General features: G+C 39.7%; 1 protein-coding gene across 11 annotated transcripts in view; it reads left to right on the top strand.

Moving 5' to 3' along the window:
* The first annotated feature begins 1,621 nt into the window (after positions 1 to 1,621).
* obscnb (obscurin, cytoskeletal calmodulin and titin-interacting RhoGEF b) overlaps positions 1,622 to 21,244 on the top strand; it is a 61,169-nt gene continuing 41,546 nt past the window's right edge. For 2 of the 11 annotated variants that reach the window (XM_030403047.1, XM_030403045.1), the window contains exons 1-27: positions 1,622 to 1,947; positions 3,671 to 4,757; positions 7,841 to 8,110; positions 8,255 to 8,515; positions 8,905 to 9,210; positions 9,294 to 9,560; positions 9,759 to 9,865; positions 10,401 to 10,569; positions 10,920 to 11,195; positions 11,290 to 11,571; positions 11,829 to 12,110; positions 12,214 to 12,489; positions 12,584 to 12,859; positions 12,954 to 13,229; positions 14,055 to 14,348; positions 14,719 to 15,003; positions 15,177 to 15,452; positions 15,543 to 15,815; positions 15,905 to 16,171; positions 16,252 to 16,521; positions 16,610 to 16,876; positions 17,005 to 17,271; positions 17,392 to 17,504; positions 17,602 to 17,755; positions 17,848 to 18,009; positions 18,141 to 18,245; positions 19,157 to 19,423. In XM_030403047.1, the coding sequence (XP_030258907.1) occupies positions 3,680 to 4,757; positions 7,841 to 8,110; positions 8,255 to 8,515; positions 8,905 to 9,210; positions 9,294 to 9,560; positions 9,759 to 9,865; positions 10,401 to 10,569; positions 10,920 to 11,195; positions 11,290 to 11,571; positions 11,829 to 12,110; positions 12,214 to 12,489; positions 12,584 to 12,859; positions 12,954 to 13,229; positions 14,055 to 14,348; positions 14,719 to 15,003; positions 15,177 to 15,452; positions 15,543 to 15,815; positions 15,905 to 16,171; positions 16,252 to 16,521; positions 16,610 to 16,876; positions 17,005 to 17,271; positions 17,392 to 17,504; positions 17,602 to 17,755; positions 17,848 to 18,009; positions 18,141 to 18,245; positions 19,157 to 19,423 (7,126 nt within the window). In that variant the 5' untranslated portion in view covers positions 1,622 to 1,947; positions 3,671 to 3,679. The remainder of the gene's footprint in view (positions 1,948 to 3,670; positions 4,758 to 7,840; positions 8,111 to 8,254; positions 8,516 to 8,904; positions 9,211 to 9,293; positions 9,561 to 9,758; positions 9,866 to 10,400; positions 10,570 to 10,919; positions 11,196 to 11,289; positions 11,572 to 11,828; positions 12,111 to 12,213; positions 12,490 to 12,583; positions 12,860 to 12,953; positions 13,230 to 14,054; positions 14,349 to 14,718; positions 15,004 to 15,176; positions 15,453 to 15,542; positions 15,816 to 15,904; positions 16,172 to 16,251; positions 16,522 to 16,609; positions 16,877 to 17,004; positions 17,272 to 17,391; positions 17,505 to 17,601; positions 17,756 to 17,847; positions 18,010 to 18,140; positions 18,246 to 19,156; positions 19,424 to 21,244) is intronic. The other 9 variants (XM_030403049.1, XM_030403048.1, XM_030403050.1 and 6 more) reach the window with 5 other exon arrangements.

The raw sequence follows: 21,244 nt of genomic DNA, 5'->3' as shown, positions 1-21,244 counted from the left end.
TAGACCACATATTTGGTCACTCTTGGAGGTAATAAATGTTCTTTTTGTGTTTTTGACTTTTACTTCAGTCCAGCACCTAGCATGGCTCCGTATATTTAATTTTGACTGCTTTTAGGCCAGTAAATAAATAGGTTGATGGTTGAGGGCGATCTAGCTTTTGTTGGTTAAAGGTGCACTTTTTCACTTACTTTTCCATTTACTGTTGCAGGCAGACCCTGCCACCTTTCTAGCTTCAAACAGTGTAACAATAATTTTTCCTTGAAGAAATTATTGTTATTCAGTTACGGTGAAAGATACATATTTCTGAGTTTGTATACTTACCTAATTCATATTGTAAACATTAAAATTAGGATTTTTTATTTCTTCTCCAAAACTACACAGTGCATCTTTAATTGTTTGTTGCATACATTTGGACCAAAAAAGATGTGATAAAAGACACAGAAAATGTGGCAACTAATGTCATTGGAATAATCAAAATAGAAAATTGTACATACACTAAGCAAAATTAGTTCAGGATGTTGTCATATGTGTGTGTTTATGCATGTGCATGGAGCTTGCAACTGAAAGCTCCTCTCTGCAGGTGTAAACAAGATTAGGTAGTGAAATTCAGCATTATAGCGAGTTGTTTAAGACCGAGTTGTAGTGTGCAGCTTACTTACTTAACTGTTTCAATTAGCAACCTTCCTAGCTTCACAGCTTGTTTATTCAGTTATGGAAAATACAAATATACGAGTTTTTATTATAACATCATTGATATTGTAAATATTGAAAATCCGAGTTTGAAATTCATCTACAAAACTACATAGGGTGTCTTTAATTGTTTGTTGGCGTTAGCTTGGACGAAAAACGATGTGATAAGTTAAAATATGTAGAAAAAGCTGCTGAATAAAAGACATTGAGTAATCAAAATAGAAAATTTGATGTACCGTCTAGGAAGGATTAGGGTTCATGACCTCAAGTTATCATCAACAATAAGCTAAGAATTGACTTTTTTGCATCATCACTTCCCACTCACTTGTTTGTTTTCTGTGAGTATCTTTTTTTCTATTTATTTTCTATTTAACTTTACGCATATTTGTCTGATTTCTTTTCCTGTACTTGTTGCATCTTGAGCCATTGTAATCAAGTAAATTTTTAGTTAGTGGGATAAATAAAGTCTATGTAATCTAATATATTATTGTATTATTATTGTCTTCTTTATATATTGACTGACTTTCTTGTATTGTGTTTTTCTTTTCAGTTTTTTGGGGGAAAGTGTCCTTGGGTGACTTGAAAGGTGCTTTAAAATAAAATTTATTATTATTATGATTATAAAAATTATAATTATTATGAAAAAAAAGAGGAAAAGCAACCACCAGACTGGGGTCAAGACAATGTGTAATTGTATTGTCTATTAATTAGTATGGTCATAATTCCACTTATTTGCATTACTCATTGAGAGTGCTGCCACTGACAGCTCCTCTCTGCAGGTGTGTGAACCAGTTTGGTAGTAAAACTCGGCATTATGATGAGTTGTTTACGACCTCAGCTGTAGTGTGCAGCCTGCAGCAGTGTGCAGGGGCCCCGGCCAGTCTGCTGCTCTCTTGGCCGGCCTCTCCACCACCATCAGCAGCAGCAGGCTATCTCCTATCTGCACAGCTAAATGACAAGTCTATTTTGGAAAAGGAGGCTGCGCCAAAATAGGCACGTCAGCTATTTGGCATCATGAGGTACCGGAGAAGAAAGAAAAAATAAGTCTAGTCAACCGCCCACCGCAGGAGACTGGGGGGGATGTTCCACCATCCTGGATTTACAACCATTTCACGGATATTTGAGCGCAAAGAAGACATTTTTTTTTTTTTTTTGGGTGGGATTCCTAAAACACTGATATTGGAGTCCAACGGAAATCTTTTGACGGCCAACTGAAGCCACATGATTCAGTTTTACCTGAGTGGCTGAAGACTCAAGGTGAACAAGTGATTTGTAGTCTAATGAGTGATAGCAGCTTTAAATGTCACATTCATATTTCTAAGGAGTGTAGTTGACCGAAGTTGTAGCAGTTTTTAAAGTCAATTTTGACTCTTAAATTAAGTTACTAAACTTTCACACCTGTAACTGCTAACAGTTAGCTAGCTACAATTATTTAAGCTAACCTAGCTGTCGTTACAGCTTCCAGTTACCGTTAAGCTAACGTTATGTGATTTATAGTGTTTAGGAAACGAGTGTGCTCCTGTTTTTTTAGCAGCTGTGCAAATGGATAATCAGTACTTGAATTCCCGCATCATTTTGTAGATATTATAGAATACAAAATGGACACAGTGAGAGATGAAGTAACGTTATGTTTCTGAAGTGGGAGCTTTATCAAGCAGCTGATGTCCCTTTCGCTTCTACAAATGGCAATGGACAGAGACGGGGTCTGACAGCTGAGGTTATTTTTGGGACAGGCAGTTCAAGCGACAGAGGTGACAAAGCTCGCAAATGTCACTCTTTGAAAGGCGCATGTCTGCACAATTTGACCTTGTTACAGGGGAATTTGGTAGTTGTTGTGTCATTAATCTACCTTCCTATCGAATAGGCTGCATGGCGAGAAGTTAAGACTTAGTATTGGTGATATCTGCAGGGCCAGGATAGGGGTGTGTTGACTGTGTCTGAGGCTACTGTAACAGCCAGCCATAAATATGAACTGAGGATTTATGTCTATTTTCATACCATAGCATATTTATAGAGAACAGTTAACAAACTGTCATATCTGACAATGGTTGCCGTTGACAGGGTTTAAAAAAAACAAAAAAACATGGTTTTAATATATAAGATAACTGAGAACCTTTATATGAACGTACAGAATATGTAGTTTTGTTTGTTACAGTCCACAAGACATTTTATTTGTGTATCCCAAACATTTATTCAATGCAAGTGGACTGCAGTGAAACTGCATTTTTATCAATTATTCACAATTGTTTTTTGGCATTTGGTGCCTAATCGGAAAAACCAACCCAATCTACTACCTGCTGTTTTGCCAGCTATGACAATTATCATAGGAACAATGAATAAATAAAGATAAATGAACACATTGAATTAATATTTTAGTCATTATCTACTCAACTGCACGCATATTGTAAGTCGAGTGAAGTTTTATTTTCCATGAAACACTGCTGGAGTTTTGCAGCAAAACAGCATTGCAGCATTCACGTAGACGGGAAATCAAACAAACAAACTTAAAAATGGCTCTATACATTACACCTCCAGTTTAATCCAACGTCTCCTAGCCAAGATCCCAAATTGATTTTAAAAGACAATATTTACACCCTTTTTAACATCCTTTTTTTTTTTTATGTAGCTCCAGTGCTAAAAGCGATAGGTTGCATCTCATCTGAAGTGGATGCATGAGCTTGACTACAAGTTGAGGATGTAAATATAATCAACCTGGGATCTCATGGCTTATGAAGACTTGTTTACTCAGGATAAAGTGTATAGAGAAACTTAATGTTGTCTTTTATTCTTTTAAATGTTAATGTTTTGTATACTATAATACTTCACCTGATAAACCAACAGCATGCAGTGAGTAGATGATGACTGAATTAAAATTTTTGAGTGAACTTACGCTGTAAACAAATGGGGCCTCCACTACAATGCTGTATATTATTTCCCGCCTGGTACTGTTACGTAATATTCACCTGTTCTCTGTTTTTAGAAACAAACAATGGATCCAAACTTGTTTGGAGGAGTCCCCAGGTTTCTCAGCCGCCCAAAGGCATTCGCAGTGTGTGTAGGCAAGGATGCCACACTGAGCTGCACTGTTGTGGGCAGCCCGACCCCACTGATCACCTGGGAAAAGGAGAAGCTGAAGCTGACATCTGGAGGGCGCTTCAAGACCGTGGATGATGGAGACGTGTACCGCCTAACCATCTATGACCTAACGCTGGAGGACAGTGGCCAGTACATGTGTCGGGCCAAAAACAACGTTGGGGAAGCTTATGCTGCTGTTACCCTCAAAGTGGCCCTGCCAGCAGAGATGGCTCAAAGGGCCCCTGTTTTCCTGCTTAAGCCAACCTCTACACGTGTAGATTTGGGAGGTGATGTTATTTTCTTTTGCCGTGTTGCAGCTCACCCTGAAGCCAACTTTGATTGGGAGAAAGATGGGCGCTATTTGGGGGAGTCTAACCGTATCAAGATTGTTAACGAAAGTGACGGCAGCACCTTAAAGATCCAAAGTGTACGTAACCTGGATAGCGGCACCTACACCTGCAGGGCCAAGAACACCGTCGGCCGTGCACAGGCTGCAGCTGCTCTTGTCGTAGATGCCCAGGATTCCCGCCACCTGACCGCAGACAAGAACACCTCCCTCCTCTCTCACCTACAGAAGCGCAAAGAAGAAATGAATAAGGATATCTCCATCTATCGCACCGAAGAAAGCCGCACCTCTGTTTCTTCGTCCTCCACAGCCAGCATCAGAGACGGGTTGAGTCTGGAACATGAGCTGAGGGCATCCGCTTTGGCGAAGCTGCCCAAAGGTGTGTTCACCCGTACCTGCACGGTGACTGAAGGCAAACACGCCAAACTCAGCTGCTTTGTGACGGGTCACCCAAAACCCCACATTATCTGGAGGAAGGATGGAACAAATATCAGCGAGGGCCGCAGGCACGTCATTTATGAGGACCAAGCTGAGAACTTCATTCTCAAGATCCTGTATTGCAAGCAGAGTGATAATGGTCTCTACACCTGCAATGCCACCAATATGGCTGGGCAGACCTACAGCGCTGTGTTGGTAACGGTCAAAGGTAGGATGGTCATAAATTATATGCATGCTCTGCCAGCCTGTACAAAATCAAAGACGTTGTCACTCTAGACTAATTTGTGTCCACAAGGATTTTAGGATAATGCTGGCATGATTCATTTTATTCCTAGTAACAAGTCCCATGAAAACTGGCAATAATATGTTTCTGAAAATGCTCCAACCTTTCTGCCATGTCTGTGGCACCTAGCCCCAAGCCAATTGGTTCCCAATCTTTTAAAATGTCTCACAAGTATACTGTACACTGGTGCTATTCCAATACGGATTTAGTTAGGCCAGATTTTAACACCATGAAACGTAGATCAGACAGATGTTTTAAGTAGCATGTTTAAAACCTTTTTTTGTTGCTGTGTTTTTTAGTTTTAAACAAACACAAAAATGAAATCATGCATTCAAGCTCTGCATTTTAGCATCGTTGTCCCGTGATGCCTCTGGAAATTTTCTCCCGAAGGTTTGATGTTTCTAAATGGGCTGCCTCTGATGACCACATTGCACTCATGCAAATGAAACACATTAGTTTGAAATTTGGAGATGGCAGTCAAAGCAGTGTTTGCTCATCCAGGCTTTCATTGTCAATTTTACGTTTCAGGGTTGACAGAGACATGTATTTAGTATAGTGCAGTTCTGCTTGTATGAATGTCAATAGCCAAAGGTTCTAAAAAGCTAGTACGCATGGTCAGAACTGCTTCACAGGAGTAAACAGTGATTTACCAGATCCAATCTCCTGCCTGATACCTACTGTGTATTTGCAACTCTCAAAACAGATAAGAAAGAAGTAAGATTGCCACTTGTTAGCTACTTCCATCATCAACTCTGGGAAAAACAGTGTTTAAAAGTTAAAACTGTAGGCTCAGCTCCAGAGTATGGATATGGCTACAGCCGGGGTGCAGAGGACAGTAAGGAAACTGAGGTGTGGGGGAAATGTACATGATCTACTCCATTAAAGTAGTAGGTGTAGTAAGCACACTGGAACCTTTGGTTAACATAAAACAAAGTTAGAAAGATATAAATATTTTTTTCAGCAATTCTTTGACATTATTTCAATGGGTATTGTACATGTGTAACTCAGAACAAATTAGAGGGAAGTAAGATGGCTCCCTTGTAGCTTCTATCATCAATTCTGGAAAAATTATGTTTTTAATTCTGGCTGTTTTTGATGGAGACTTAAAAAGAACATTTAACTTTCTCTGGATGCAGATGAGGTATATTGCATGAGTATATTGGGACTTATATGAACATCACATGTATAAGCAAATGTGTGTAAGACACACATGGACATATACACTATATACAGTATGTAGTCTACGTATTATGTCATATCAGATTTGTGTATGCTATTTATGTAGGAATATTTTGAACTGCACATTTGATTGACTTTTGTTTCTCTTTTAATATTTAAAACACCAGGATGGTGCATGTGTAATTTACTCAAAATAAACTGCAGTGCATATGTTGCAGTGAAGGAACCTCTTACCCAGTGCAGTAGTGTGGTCCATTTATGTGTTTGTGATAACCATATAAGCGTATATATGACGTCAAGGAATACATTATAAGTTTCTAGGATCAAGTTTTTATAGGCATCCGCAGAAATGTAAGTGTTGTCCAGATCACTATTATACCAAAGCCTCATTTTAACCTCTCAAAATGTGTGTGGCTTTTCACAACAAGGTTGAATTCTGGCTCATCCTCTGAGGGCGGGTGTTGTGTTGCATCTATTTTCTGCTGGTGATGAGTGGTTCACAGTTGCTAAGATGGTCACTCACTTGCTGGAGATCATTGGCACCATTGATAGTGTGACTTCCCTCGGGAAGAAATTGTCCCAGGAGATGAAATTATAGAGGTGTTGATTTATGTCTGCTGTTAATTTCCATTCAGTCTGTCTAATGAAGGCTTGGCCTCTTCTTGCATCTTATTTATTATTGGTTCTGGAAAATGGACAGTTTTGGTGTTTCATGGGTGCTTGTTAGCTTGCTGGATTGAAAGTAAAAGTTTTCAAGGGAAAATACGAATTTTTGTGTTTGCATGTAATTTTCAATTTTAGATTAAATTCATGAATTATAGCACTGAATAAAATGGAGAAAAATACAATGAATGGACAATACATTTTAACAAGTACAGTGCACAATCACCGGCGTTTAATTATCTGTCGCTTCTGTTAAATTTGTACAATAACAATGAAGAAAGGACAAAAAATTGGCTTTTGATTTTCAATGAAATAGACAATATATTTTGTATATTTAATTTAGTTTAACAACTTAATGTTGGATGGCTGTACATCACTTAGAGATTAAATAAAGGGTCCTGGCAAAAAGGGAAGTCAATCCCATTTCAGGAAAGATGACATATCAAGGCTATTTACAGGTTGTTAATGTTTAGTATACTGTATGTACATAAATTACAAGCAACTTAATTACAAGCTAGAGTTGGCTTTAGGAGTCAAACTGCATCTTACCAACTTTGACTGGCTTTGCCAAGTGTATGAGCTGTGTTTATGTGCAACCTGATATTCTCAAAATAAAAAAGTTTTAACTGACTTCAGAAGGCACATTTCAGGAAATATTTTGATGTAAGCCCACTAAACCCGGTGGACTTCAGCCGTAACTCAGAGTGGAATTCCACATGTTTCAACACTTGATTCCTAAATTTAAAACTGTTGGCTCCAGTCCAAAGTATGGATATGGATATAGTTATGGAGCAGGGGGCAATAAGAAATCTGATAAGTGGGGAAAACATAGAAGATCTTCTCTGGAACCTTCATTGAATTAGTGGATGTCGTAAGCCCATTGAAACCTGTAGTTCATGTAAATAAACAACGTCAAGTGAATGTAAACAATTTTCAGTAATTTTCAGGTAGTTTTTTGATGGATTTTTTATTTATCTGATTTATTCTTTGGACTTAAATTTAGTATTTAACTAACCTGAACTTAAATTAAGAATGTGGGGAAATTAATGTAGAAAGTTTTGAAAATGCCAGTATTGTAAAGTAATTACTGCAATTTGTGATTGATAGATAGGCTAAATATGGATCCACATTGTTGTTAAAGATTCTGTGGTTTGTCATTGTCCCAGAGCCTAAAGTACCATTCAGGAGGAAGCTGCTGGATGTGGAAGTACAAGAGAAAACGTCAGCTACACTGATGTGTGAGGTGCCTCTCACTCAAACCCAGGCAAACTGGTTCATGGAGGAAACTCGGCTGAAGCAAAATACCAAATATTGCATCGAGGAGGAAGGCACCCTGCGTCGTCTCACCATACACAATGTCACCACCAATGACGATGGTGTTTATATCTGTGAGATGAAGGAAGGCAGTCGCACTGTGGCTGAGCTCACTGTCCTGGGTATGGTTGAGACTTTGTTTCCATCTCTAGTTCTTGTTCAACACAATATGCAATGCTATTATCAAGATGTATCAATGTGACCTGAAATGAAATTATGCAGACTGAATCCACTGCATACCTGATCCACTTCTTCTCATATCCCAGGAAACATTACTAAGAAGCTTCCCCGGAGGACAGTAGTTCCTGTCAGTGACACTGTCATCTTCTGTGTGGAGCTTGAGCATCCCTGCCCAGATGCCTACTGGACCCGCAATGGCGAGAAGCTGAAAGAAGACTCCCGTATATCCATTGCCTGCGTGCTCAGACAGTACACACTCACAATTAGAGATTGCCAGGCAGATGACTCAGGAGAAGTGGCGTTTGTGGCTGGAGACTGCAAGACCTCCACTCGATTCTCTGTCACTGGTGAGGATGACAAAGGGAAATGTATTGCACTTATTGCTTGCACAGTATTCTATCTATCTAGCACATGTTGAGGTTAGTTTTCAAAACAACTAGTGCTGCAGTGATTGATCAATGAATTGATTAGTGAAGTGAAAGAATTATTATTTCCCAAAGATTTGATAATCAATTATTTCAGTCATTTTCAGAATTTTAACTTATGTTATATGGAAAAATGAGTTAAAGTGTACAGTTGTACATCCATCACAGTCCCTATAACTTAAAACTGCCTCACAGTAAATAAGCTTGCAGACTAAATATTATCAAAACTGGCAAGAATAATCACCACCTATGAAAATAAAACCTTCTACAATAACTCAGTACTGATCTTATTACCACTCTCTCTCCTCTAGCTGCAAGGAAGCATCCTCCCGATCCCCCAGTCGATGCTGTGGTGCAGAACAAGACTGACTCATCCCTCACCATTCAGTGGTCTCCTCCTGACAGCGACCGGCCTGTTCCAATTAAGGGATACATTGTGGAGAGGAGGAAGGTTGGCACTCAGACATGGCAGAGGTGCAATGCTGGAGAAACCCTTCTGTCTACAGAGATCACCATCTGCAACTTTACTGAAGAAGCCAGCTACCAATTCCGCATCTCTGCTATGAACGACTTTGGCCAGAGCCCTTACCTGGATGTGCCTGGAAGTTTCTATCTAGGTAAGACTGATGTCTCTGTGCCCTTTGTTGCTGTATGCATTCAAATTCTCTTTTCTCTTATCTGGTTTGCCTGTTGTCTGCAGAACCCAAGGCTGAAATCAGGAAAGGCCTGATGAACAGCACTGCAGTCTCTGGTGAGGAGTTCTCTCTTTCCATTGAACTGTCTGCTGTTTGTTCTGGCTTCTGGTCTCTAAGTGGCCGCCTCCTGCGCAGCGGAGGCGACTACCTCATCACCAGGTCTAAGAACACACACACTTTGCTCATCCGTTTCGTGACCATAGAGATGAATGGAGCTGAAGTCAAGTTTGTGGGCGGAGGCTCACAAAGCACGTGCTTCCTGTCTGTAAAAGGTATGCACTTAAATCCAGTTAGACTATCGACAATGAAAATTCTCTTAATTGCATTAAAATATTCCAGTACATTCACTTTTGTGCTTTAAAACTTTGTAGATTCTGTCTTAGTTTACTATTGTTTATTTTTCTTTTATATATTTATTACATTTATTTGGAAAAAGCAAATCACTTATTCTTTTTTCTCTGTATTTTTAGCTCCTGCAGTTAGGTTCACCAACAAGTCAGATGTGCTGGAGGTGGTGACCTGTAGTGCGCAAGACACTGCTCAGCTGACTGTCGAGGTGTCGGATTACGATGCACAGGTTTGTGATGGGAACCCACGTCAATACCAGCTTTACTTTTAGCTTTGACCGATTCTTTTCATGCACCTGTAACTTGCATGCTGTAACAAGCATGCAAGGACTGAAAACATACACAAGTACTACAATGTCTCTAACTTGGTACATTTATAGTGTGCACAGGACTCAGCTGCCTTAGAAAAGGTAGAAATCCATATTCATTTAGAAATGAATATTCATTTAGAAATGAATATGGATTTCTGCTGTTTCTAAAGGTAGCTGAGAGCCACACTTTTTATTTCACATTGCTTTAACACAGAAAAGCCAAAATTGTATTTGAACACTTGTCAGCACTTTGTCATACTTGTCAGTACCCCTCTGTGGTAACACTAAAGTAACCTTGTTCCACTTGGGTAGAATACACTCCTAAATCCTATTTTTAACTTTATCATTTGATTTATCTGTTATTATACAACACATGATTGTATTACAAAATGATTGTTGTAGTATCTTTATGCAACTCAATTTTAATCAATATTTTCTGTGTTTGTCTCCTCAGGTGGTTTGGATAAAGAACGGGCGGGAGCTGAAAATGGGAAAGAAATATGAATATGTGATCATCGACCGCAAAAGGATCCTGATAGTGCACAATGTTACAGAGGAAGATGTGGGCATCTATGAGTGTGCTTTAGGTGATGACAGAACGTCCGTTCAACTCTCTCTTAAAGGTATGCTCCGAAAAATACTTATACTTATACTTATTATAATTTTACAGTTAAACTTCATCGCAGAGCAAACTCAGTAATATGTCTGCTATGGTCTGTAGAAGAATTTTTTCCCACATAATTCAGACAGTTTGTCACAGACCATGTGATGTACTGTAATAAGTAACGCAATGATGGAAGCTAACATATGCATATGAACCGTCAAACAGAGCAAAGTCTGTAATCATGTAGTCAACTCTCTGCGACTCCAACTCATGCTTCTTATGCATGAGCTGCTCTGATAACAGACCTTAAGATCCATATTTTCAAAGGGATTTTAAATGTGTATCTCTTTTTGGTCTCTTTTCTCTAAGATGAACCTGCCAAGTTTTTGAACAAAGCCAGAGGAACCGTGGGAATGTCATCATCCCTCAAAGGAGATCTTGAGCTGAGCTGTGAAGTATCATCTGCCAGTGCGGCCGTTGTGTGGAAAAGAGATCAAGTTGTGATCACTGAGGACCAAAGAACTAACTTCATCTCCAAAGGGACTCAAAGGAAGCTCATCATCAAAGGTGCCAAGAAAAGTGACGAAGGACATTACTCCTGTGAGACAGGAACAGACAGAGTCACATTCCAGGTCAAGATAAAAGGTAAGAAGACAGTATGATGCCTTTTGTACGACTATCCAACGCTTGACTTCACATCATGATGTACATTTATTTACATTATTTGTGTTTTTCCCAGAAACTCAACCTATAACAGCCTTCTTGAACAAGGAGTCAGTCCAGAAGGAGGTGAGAGCTACTCTCTCCCAGAAAGCAACTCTCAGTTGCAGTGTTTCTGATAGCAAGACGGAAGTGAAATGGTACAAAGATGGCAAGCTGCTGATATCCAGTAGGACAATATACTCAGAAGTTAAAGAGAATACTCGTCAGCTGGTGATTGAAAAGGTGGAGAAGAGTGATGCTGGAGAGTATACATGTGAAGCTGGAGGGGATAAGATGGTCTTCAGGATAACTGTATCAGGTATGATCAAATTGATTTATAGAATTTTAAGGATTTTTTCAGCTTTATAAATTTAATTTCTGTCTCTCTGATTGTTAGCTACTGTATGGGTATAATGTGAGTTAATATATAACCACCTGTCACATCACATTTATTTGATGTAGTATTTAATGTATGGAATAGATACCCTCAAAAAAGTGCCAATTAGATGTCTCATGTTTCAGTCATTGGTGATCTTACACATCTCATAACAACATTTTATTTCTTATTGACATTAGCCTCAGAGGCCCAGTCAGCCTTCTTCAAAAAGGATTCAGTTCAAAAGGAGGTTAAAGCTACTCTCTCCCAGAAAGCCACTCTGAGCTGTGAGGTAGCTGATATCAAGACAGAGGTGAAATGGTTCAAGGATGGCAAGCTGCTGACTTCCGCCAAGACAATCCATACTGAGTCGAGGGGCAAGAGTCGGCAGCTGGTGATCGACAGCGTGGAGATGAAGGATGCTGGGGAGTACATCTGTGAGGCTGGGAATGAGAAGCTGCCTTTTAAGATGCATGTGGCAGGTAAGGAAGGGTAGATTTTAAAATGATATACCTTTTGGGTGGCCATTAATATGCTCTGAATGAATAACATCTGATATTTTCTCTGCCACACATCCTCCATCAGAGGCCCAGTCAGCCTTCTTCAACAAGGAGTCAGTTCAGAGGGAGGTGAAAGCCACTCTCTCCGAGAAAGCCACTCTGAGGTGTGAGGTAGCTGATACCAAGACAGAGGTGAAATGGTACAAGGATGGCAAGCTGCTGACTTCCAGCAAGACAATCCATACTGAGTCGAGGGGCAAAAGTCGGCAGCTGGTGATCGACAGCGTGGAGAAGAAGGATGCTGGAGAGTACATCTGTGAGGCTGGGACTGAGAAGCTCTCTTTTAAGATGCATGTGGCAGGTAAGGGAGGGTAGATTTTCAAAATAATCTTACATTTTGCGTGCTCATTAATATGCTCAGAATGAATATCATCTGATATGTTCTCCTCCATCAGAAGCCCAGTCAGCCTTCTTCAACAAGGAGTCAGTTCAGAGGGAGGTAAAAGCCACTCTGTCCCAGAAAACGACTCTGAGCTGTGAGGTAGCTGATACCAAGACAGAGGTAAAATGGTTCAAGGATGGCAAGCTGCTGACTTCCAGCAAGACAATCCATACTGAGTCGAGGGGCAAAAGTCGGCAGCTGGTGATCGACAGCGTGGAGAAGAAGGATGCTGGAGAGTACATCTGTGAGGCTGGGACTGAGAAGCTCTCTTTTAAGATGCATGTGGCAGGTAAGGGAGGGTAGATTTTCAAAATAATCTTACATTTTGCTTGCTCATTAATATGCTCAGAATGAATATCATCTGATATGTTCTCCTCCATCAGAAGCCCAGTCAGCCTTCTTCAACAAGGAGTCAGTTCAGAGGGAGGTAAAAGCCACTCTGTCCCAGAAAACGACTCTGAGCTGTGAGGTAGCTGATACCAAGACAGAGGTAAAATGGTTCAAGGATGGCAAGCTGTTGACTTCCAGCAAGACAATCCATACTGAATCAAAGGGCAAGAGTCGGCAGATGGTGATCGACAGCGTGGAGAAGAAGGATGCTGGGGAGTACATCTGTGAGGCTGGGACTGAGAAGCTCTCTTTTAAGATGCATGTGGAAGGTAAGGAGAAAGCAGCATGTTTAACTAATAACACATAAAAATTATCAAATTCTTCTGGCTGTTGTTACTTGTTGGTGTATTTTGAGGGGCATTTAGATAGTTATAAATGTGAAAATTAAGAAAAACTAAAAAATAAGAAAATCTTTAGATTTATGTGTAAAAGCATTTAAAAAATTGAAAAGGAACAATCATTGTGCTCTCAAATTATGAAACCAAGACTTATGGCAGCTTTTAGCAGATTAAAAATGGCATTCACTGGGTGAAAACATTGGATGTGGTGTGTTTTCTCTTTGTGTCTGTGGTCTCCTCTGAGTGTTGATTGTAAATGTCACATTTTAGCAGAATTGTTGGTTGCTTCAGTATTGAGATGTCTGACGTGCTTTGCTCGACGCTGTCCAGAATACCATTTTTGGTATTCCTACTTTCTACCGGAGATGACAATTGAAAAATGGGGATATTTTCTCGCTTGTCTGCACTAGTGAGCTTCATGCCTTGATTTCTTGTAGCATTTGTTTGCAGAAGCGGCTCGGGTGTTGTTGTGGTTGTGTGTTCCTGTCAGTTCCTGTTCACAGATTTGGTCTTTTTCTTTCTGAATTAGTTGTTTTGGATGTATTCATTGTGCCAGTCTGTGGCAGCTTGTATATGCTGACTGCAATTCGTTGCATCTCATCGAATTTGACACACTTTATTGGAGGTTATTGCTCTGTGCACTGTGTCCGTATGTTTTGACTGCGCTTGTCCCGTAAATCCAAAGCGGTGTCTGTGCTGGAAAGTCAATCACTTTCTTTCTATGGGTAACTGTTCTGCCACAACACTCCTTCACAGTTACATCTACAGAAGTCCAGGCTAAATCCGCTTTCCTCAACAAAGAGTCTGTCCAGAGGGAAGTGAAAACTACTCTCTCCCAGAAAGCCACTCTGAGCTGTGAGGTGGTTGATAACAAGACAGAGGTGAAATGGTACAAGGATGGCAAGCTGCTGACTTCCAGCAGAGCTGTTCACATGGAATCAAAGGGCAAGATTCGTCAACTGGTGATCGACAGGGTAGAGAAGAAAGATGCTGGAGAATACATCTGTGAAGTCGGAACAGAAAAATTGGCATTTAAAGTACAGGTGACAGGTACGCGGAATTAAAGGGAATAGTAGATGAACTTTGTGCGAATGTCTGCTTGACCGAAAAGTTTGGGTGGAGGATTTTAACTTTTTGTTTAGGGGAACTGTTGAACTGCTGTTTTGGTTTGAATTGTGAATGTCGTATGTTGCTAGTACAGACATTTTAATTCTTAATTCAGCTACAGTATGCAGTTTGCTGGTTTTGTTTGCACATTTATCCACCATATTAAATCCCTGTTGAAGTTAGGTTTTTCCAACGCAAATTTCCTGGTTATATTTTTGCTTGTATCTTCTGTTGTGCAGTATTTTTTAATGAGTTGTATTAAAATGAAGGGGGAGGTGACATGCCATTACATTCTCCATTATTTCTTTTGCAGAGATCCAGTCAGTTAAGTCAGCCTTCTCCAACAAGGAGTCCATTCAAAAGGAGGTGAAAGCCACTCTCTCGCAGAAAGCCACTCTGAGCTGTGAGGTAGCTGATATCAAGACAGAGGTGAAATGGTACAAGGATGGCAAGCTGCTGACTTCCAGTAAGACAATCCATGCAGAATCGAAGGGCAAGAGCCGGCAGCTGGTGATCGACAGCGTGGAGAAGAAGGATGCTGGGGAGTACATCTGTGAGGCTGGGACTGAGAAGCTCTCTTTTAAGATACAGGTGGCAGGTAGGAGGAATGAGATACTTTTAGTATTTCTGGGAATATGCAAATGTGAACTGAATTGGTCTTTTTGTTTTTTAGCATTGTGTGTTGTTCAATACGGGCTGAAAGCTCTTGGCTGTGTCCATGCATTTCAGGTTGACAGATATGTTTTACATATTTTTTTACTTGCTCCACAGAAGCCCCAGCTGGCTTCTCTAACAAGGAGTCAGTCAAGAAGGAGGTGAAAGCTACACTGTCGCAGAAAGCCACCCTGAGCTGTGAGGTTTCTGATTCCAAGACAGAAGTGAAGTGGTACAAGGATGGCAAGCTGCTGACTTCCAGCAAAGCAGTCCACATGGAGTCAAAGGCCAAGAGTCGTGAGCTGGTGATAGAAAAAATGGAGAAAAAGGATGCTGGAGAATACACATGTGAGGCTGGAACAGAGAAGCTGGTATTCAAGCTGCAGATGACAGGTGAAATATTTTTTAAACATAATTCCCTTTGCCACAGTATTGATAACTGTCTGAAGAAAGCACTAAAAATAAGCTTTTACTTCTCCTTAGATGCAGCTGTCAAGTTCCAGAAGAAGCTAGTCAAGGATGCTTGTATTGTTCAAGCAAGTGAAAACATTGTTTTAACCACTGAGCTGAACTCAGAGAGTGGAAGTGTGAAGTGGTTTAGAGATGGTGTGGAGCTTAAGGAGAGCAGCAAGTATGAAATGAAAAAAGATGGCTTTTCTCGTACTCTCATAGTAAAATCCACTGAATCTAAAGACAGTGGATCATACTCCTGTCAGACTGCGGATGACAAACTGGAGTTCAAAGTTCAAGTTAAAGGCAAGTGGTAGAATTGTTGAAATTGCTGTACAGACTTCTTCAGATGTCAGATATTGTTTTGATATCAAACTCTTATGTTTTCCTTTCAGATTCAGCTTTGAAGTTTGTTGTCCCTTTGAAACCTGCTACAGTGGAGTTGGGTGGTACACTTAGCCTGGTTTGTGAACTAAATCAAGCCACAGGGGACGTCGTCTGGCAACGTGATGGTCGTGACATTAAACCTGGAGGCAGGCACTGTGTTAGGACAGATGGTGCTAAGCGGGTTCTCACTGTGACTGGCATGACTAAAGAAGATGAAGGAGAATACAGCTGTGAATGCAGAAATGATAAGACATCTGCTAAAGTCTCCTCAAAGGGTAATGAATCATTTGTTTAAACTAAAAAACTTTTTCTTTCATGCCAGTGTGCTTCATTTGATGTTGCTGGTTCCTTTTAGCACCCAGAGTAGTGCGGCTGACCACCAAACTGAACAATGTGGCAGCAATGGAGGGAAAAGATGCCATTTTCAAGTGTGCTGTCGCTCCAGCGGACGTGAACGTGAGATGGTTCCACAACAGTATTCCCATCACTGTTGGGCCGAAGTACAAGGTTGAGCATGGTGGCAGCAGTCACTCACTTACCATCACCTCTGTCACCCAAAAAGATGCTGGAGAGATCAGTGTTGACGCAGAGGGCAAAAGCTGCAAAGCTACCCTACAAGTGCAACGTAAGGACATGCATTTCTTGTTAAAATATCTATGTATAAATAATTTATTCTCCTCATTAACTTTGACATTTCTTTGCATCCTAATCAGATGAGCCAGTGACATTTAAGAAAAAGCTAGAAAACATAACAGTGGAGGAGCAGAGTGAAGTGAAGCTGGAGGTGGAGCTCAGTAAGGCATCGGATGAAGTCAAATGGATGAAGAATAGTGTAGTGCTCCAGCCTGCAGGAAACATGGAGATTCGAGTGAATGGAGCTAAGCAGAGTCTGGTCTTCAAAAGTGTGACTCATGCTGACCGGGGCATCTACTCCTGTGAAACTCTGGATGACAAAACCCAGGCCAAACTCACTGTGGAAAGTAAGACTGATCCTCAATCACATTTTTAAGATACAATTTGAAGTCTTTAAGGCTGTATCTCGACCCCAGACCTGGTAATCTTATTCTCCATTAATTAACACTCAAACATTTCCTCCTCCTCCCTTCAGTGAAGAAGATCCAGGTAATAAAGGGCCTAACAGAAACCAAGGCACATGAGACAGAGACAGTGACTCTTGAGGTAGAACTCAGCCAGGCAGACGTTGAAGGCTTCTGGACCAGGGATGGAGCCAAATTAAAGCCAGGAGCAAACTGCCGCTTCACAGTTCTGGGAAAGAAGCATGCCTTAACGTTCTCTAATCTCAAGAGGGAAGATGCAGGAACTGTTGCCTTCCAAGCAGAAGGAGTACATGTTTCTTGCAAACTGATTGTCACAGGTAAGGGCTGCTTCAGATCACTAAGGTCCTGATGACTAAACTACTGTTGTTGTGCAGCATCTATTCTGCCAGAGAATCATAATTTGGTCACTTTTTGACCAACACATGTTGATTCTACAGAACCTCCTGCCATGATCTCCAAACCCATTCTGGATATCAGTGTTCCTGAGAAGGAGAAGGCCACTTTTGAATGTGAAGTGTCCAGAACAAATGCAGATGTTAAATGGTTCAAGGTGAAAAATTTCACTTGGAATCGCTCAATGCAGAGTGAAATAAGATTAAAAGTGTGAAGTACATATATCACATTCTGAAAAATGTTTTAATCTGCAGGGTGATGTTGAACTGAAACCAGGAAAGAACTTTGGCATCCATTCTTTGGGCCGGAAGCGCTCTTTGGTCATCAACAAATGCACCCACGAAGATGCAGGAACTTACATCTGTCGCACTACCGATGATAACACTTCTGCCAAGCTCACCATTAAGGGTAATTAATAGTCATATCATGAAGCACACAAATCAGTGTACAGTGTGTACAGTACAGTACAGAAACATGTTAAAAATATATTTTCCCTGCAGCCAGAGATATTAAGATTGTTAAGAAGCTGGAGGATGTGGAGGTGATGGAGAAGGAGAGCGCTGCATTCGTTTGTGAAATCTCACATGATGAGGTGGAATGCCAGTGGTTCAAAGGAAGTGCCAAACTCAAAGTTGGTGACAACATCAAGATGAGACAAGAGGGTAAGGCCTAATAAAAAAATCTGTATATTAATGTGATTCAACTACTTGTATAATCATGAAACATTATAGGATTTACCATAATGATGATTATCACTTGAGATTGTATTAGTACTAGCTGTTTCTTATTCCAGGCAGAACCTACGTACTGTTGTTCAAATCCGTCACCCCAGAAGACATGGGTGAGATTAAATTCACAGCTGACAAGTCCTCTTCGACTGCAAAGCTCAAAGTGAAAGGTAAACAAGTCTGTTGTATGTGCTACATTACCATAAATGTACATAGTGTGTATTGTTGCATGTATTAGCTAACCATTATGTCACAATGTTCAGGTGGGTTGCAAATGGATTATTTTTATTCACTATTGTGAAAGCTGTTAGAAAGTTGTATAAGCTTTATTTAATTCTAACCACTTACTGTAAACACATTATTTGGCTATGTCGAAGCAGGTGTAATTCCTGGGTCATTTCATACATTGATATATATATGTATTAACAACAACATTTCAAGTGGTTTAGTGAGCCAAAGGTAAATGGCCACACTAAAGTTAGATGAAATGTCGTCTTGATAAAGAGTAAACACGGTCCAACATTCGGACAATATCAGTGAAATAGAAAATCCAGTTGCAACTTGCTTTTACATTGTTATGCCTCATTGAGTCCTGATGGCAAAGGAAACACAACTAGCCGAGGTTAGAACTGAGATTTTAGAGCTTTAGATTTTTGTGATGGTCTACAGAGAAGGCATCATGGTTCCAGTGAATGTGGACATACAGGGGACATTTGAAGACTGGAAATCTAAATTTAAATTAGATAACTTACTTTGCTGTCAGCTCTGAGTTGCATCATTATGCACATGTTGTCTTGTTTCAATGTCAGTGTCTCACTGTTTGCACACAGACACTGATATAAAAACAAAAATGAATGGCAAGTATCATTACGAGATGCTAGCTATCTGCTTTAGCTTTTGCAAAAAATGTTGAAACTGATCATCCAGTACAAATGAGCCCTATTTGCTTTGGCTAGTACATGATTCTATTATGAACACTGGCTGTTCCACAATGCTTAGGCGAGGGCTTTGGCAAGGCCTTTAATCTTCCTTTGTGGCATACATGAGAGTTTTCATTGATTCAGTGTTATTGTTACTGTAGAGCTGCCCGTCAAGTTTGTGAAGAGACTCAGGGATAAGATAGCGATGTATAAGCATCGTGGTCACCTTGAATGCCAAGTTTCACGCACCAGTGCAAAGGTGAAGTGGTACAAGAATAAGACGGAGATCAAACCCAGCAAGAAGTACGAGATCAAGAGTGAGGATGTGTACCGAAAACTCACCATCAATGACGTGGATGAGCGTGACGAAGACACGTACACCTGTGACGGCATCGATGATAAGACATCCTGTAAACTACTTGTAGAAGGTAACCTGATGGAAGATGAAGATGGTTTATTGTATGCCCAGTGTCAGTTTTTTTGAAATGTAGGGCATTCATGATTGACTGAATGATGACAGGTGAAATATTTGACTTTGAAAATACATGTGCATACTCGTATTTACACAAAACAAGCCATCATACTCTCTGTCAATGAGGATTCTGTCTATAAATGTATATTTCTGTCGGTCTGTCTGTCTGTCTATCTGTCATTAAGTTGTGCACTATGGGAACATTATGTTGATTTATTTGTTTGCCCTTTTGGAACAAGTCTGACCTACTGAATGAAATAGTATACTAATTGATATTTCAAAGTATTTGAGCAAGAAATAAATGAACAAAACTGTATGAATACAGCTCACTTAGACATTGGTGCAAATTCATTAGGTTGTTACAAGAAGATCCTTTGACTTGAATAATAGACCATTTTCACTGAAGACAATTTCGACATTTCACAGTCGAAAAAGTTCAGATGTAAATAATACATTTAATGATGGTCAAATTCGTTTAGTCCCTCTGTTTCAGGTTCTTTGTATTGTGCATGCTGGCTCACTTTTTTGTTGTCATGTCTTACTGGGACACTTGAATAGAGAGGAGCTATTGTTGATTTTCTTTGGTAATACCTGTGTCTTTCCTTCTATGGGACCTTTTAGGACCTTAGAAATGTAGGACTTAAAAGCAATGCTTGATGAGGATTAACAATGGCCATTGATTTGCACTGCATGTAAATTGGTTGTTATACTTGGGTTGGGTTTTTGCATAAATCTTGCTCATTTCAATTCAGTTGTGTGATTTTGCTATTACTAATAGCAAATTATCATATTAGTTGCTGAAATATTGAAGAACCCTTTGATTAAGCTGTAGCTCTAAAATGAATCCCAAATGAACACAATACTTGAACAATGACAGTGAGAAGGAGCAGGAGGGTTTTATATACATGGAGGCAATTGTTAGAAGTGTGTCTGACAAAGTAATCAAATGTGGACTTTTATTAAACGAATCATAGTTGTCAAATTATATTGGTATATATGTTGGCAGGTAGGTAACAAAAAATTGCAGTGCAAAAATAGCAAGCTAGGTTTGAAATAATTTTAAAATGGTATCTCCATTACACCACCTGAGAGTGCTAACAAGTTTACCTCAGAATGTATCTCGGTCACAATTAATAAAACATATTGTTTGTTTACATTAGTGTTAAAAAAATTACTAAATGCTAATGTAGTATTATCAGATTTCCAAATATCAGTTCTGGCCTTAAAGGGGCACTATGTAGTTTTGGAGGAGAATTTCAATAATTATACAGGTAATAATACAAATTGAAAATATAATATTTTTTGCATAACTGAATAAACAAACTACTTCACCAGAACATTGTTTGAAGCTAGAAAAGTGGCAGAGCCCGCCGAACATGAACAAAGTGAAGCAGTATGAAATTAAAAGTTTCTTTATTCAGTTCAGTCGGTCATGAAAACAGCGGAGTTGGTTTTATTTAGTTTGTTTAGACATAAAAAAACTTTCTCCTCTGACAAAAATGTCTTCCCTAAAACTACATAGTGCACCTTTAACATTTTGTATTAGCCTGAAAAATCCAATATTGGCTGGGTTATACATTATAAGATGATTTTTGTAGCACACAAAAAAATATTGGATTCCCATTATAAACAAATTCTGACCACTAACATTTTGCACTGTAATAAAATATATGGGATTTGTAATTTGATTTAGGGCTTCATAAAGGCTTAAATATTTCCTATGCTCCTATAGTACTCAACTATTTTTAAAAATCATACTGTACTACTGACTTCTAAC

Source organism: Sparus aurata, chromosome 21 (genome assembly GCF_900880675.1).
Source record: "Sparus aurata chromosome 21, fSpaAur1.1, whole genome shotgun sequence".
Taxonomy (NCBI): Eukaryota; Metazoa; Chordata; class Actinopteri; order Spariformes; family Sparidae; genus Sparus; species Sparus aurata.
This window is presented reverse-complemented; position numbering and strand designations above follow the sequence as displayed.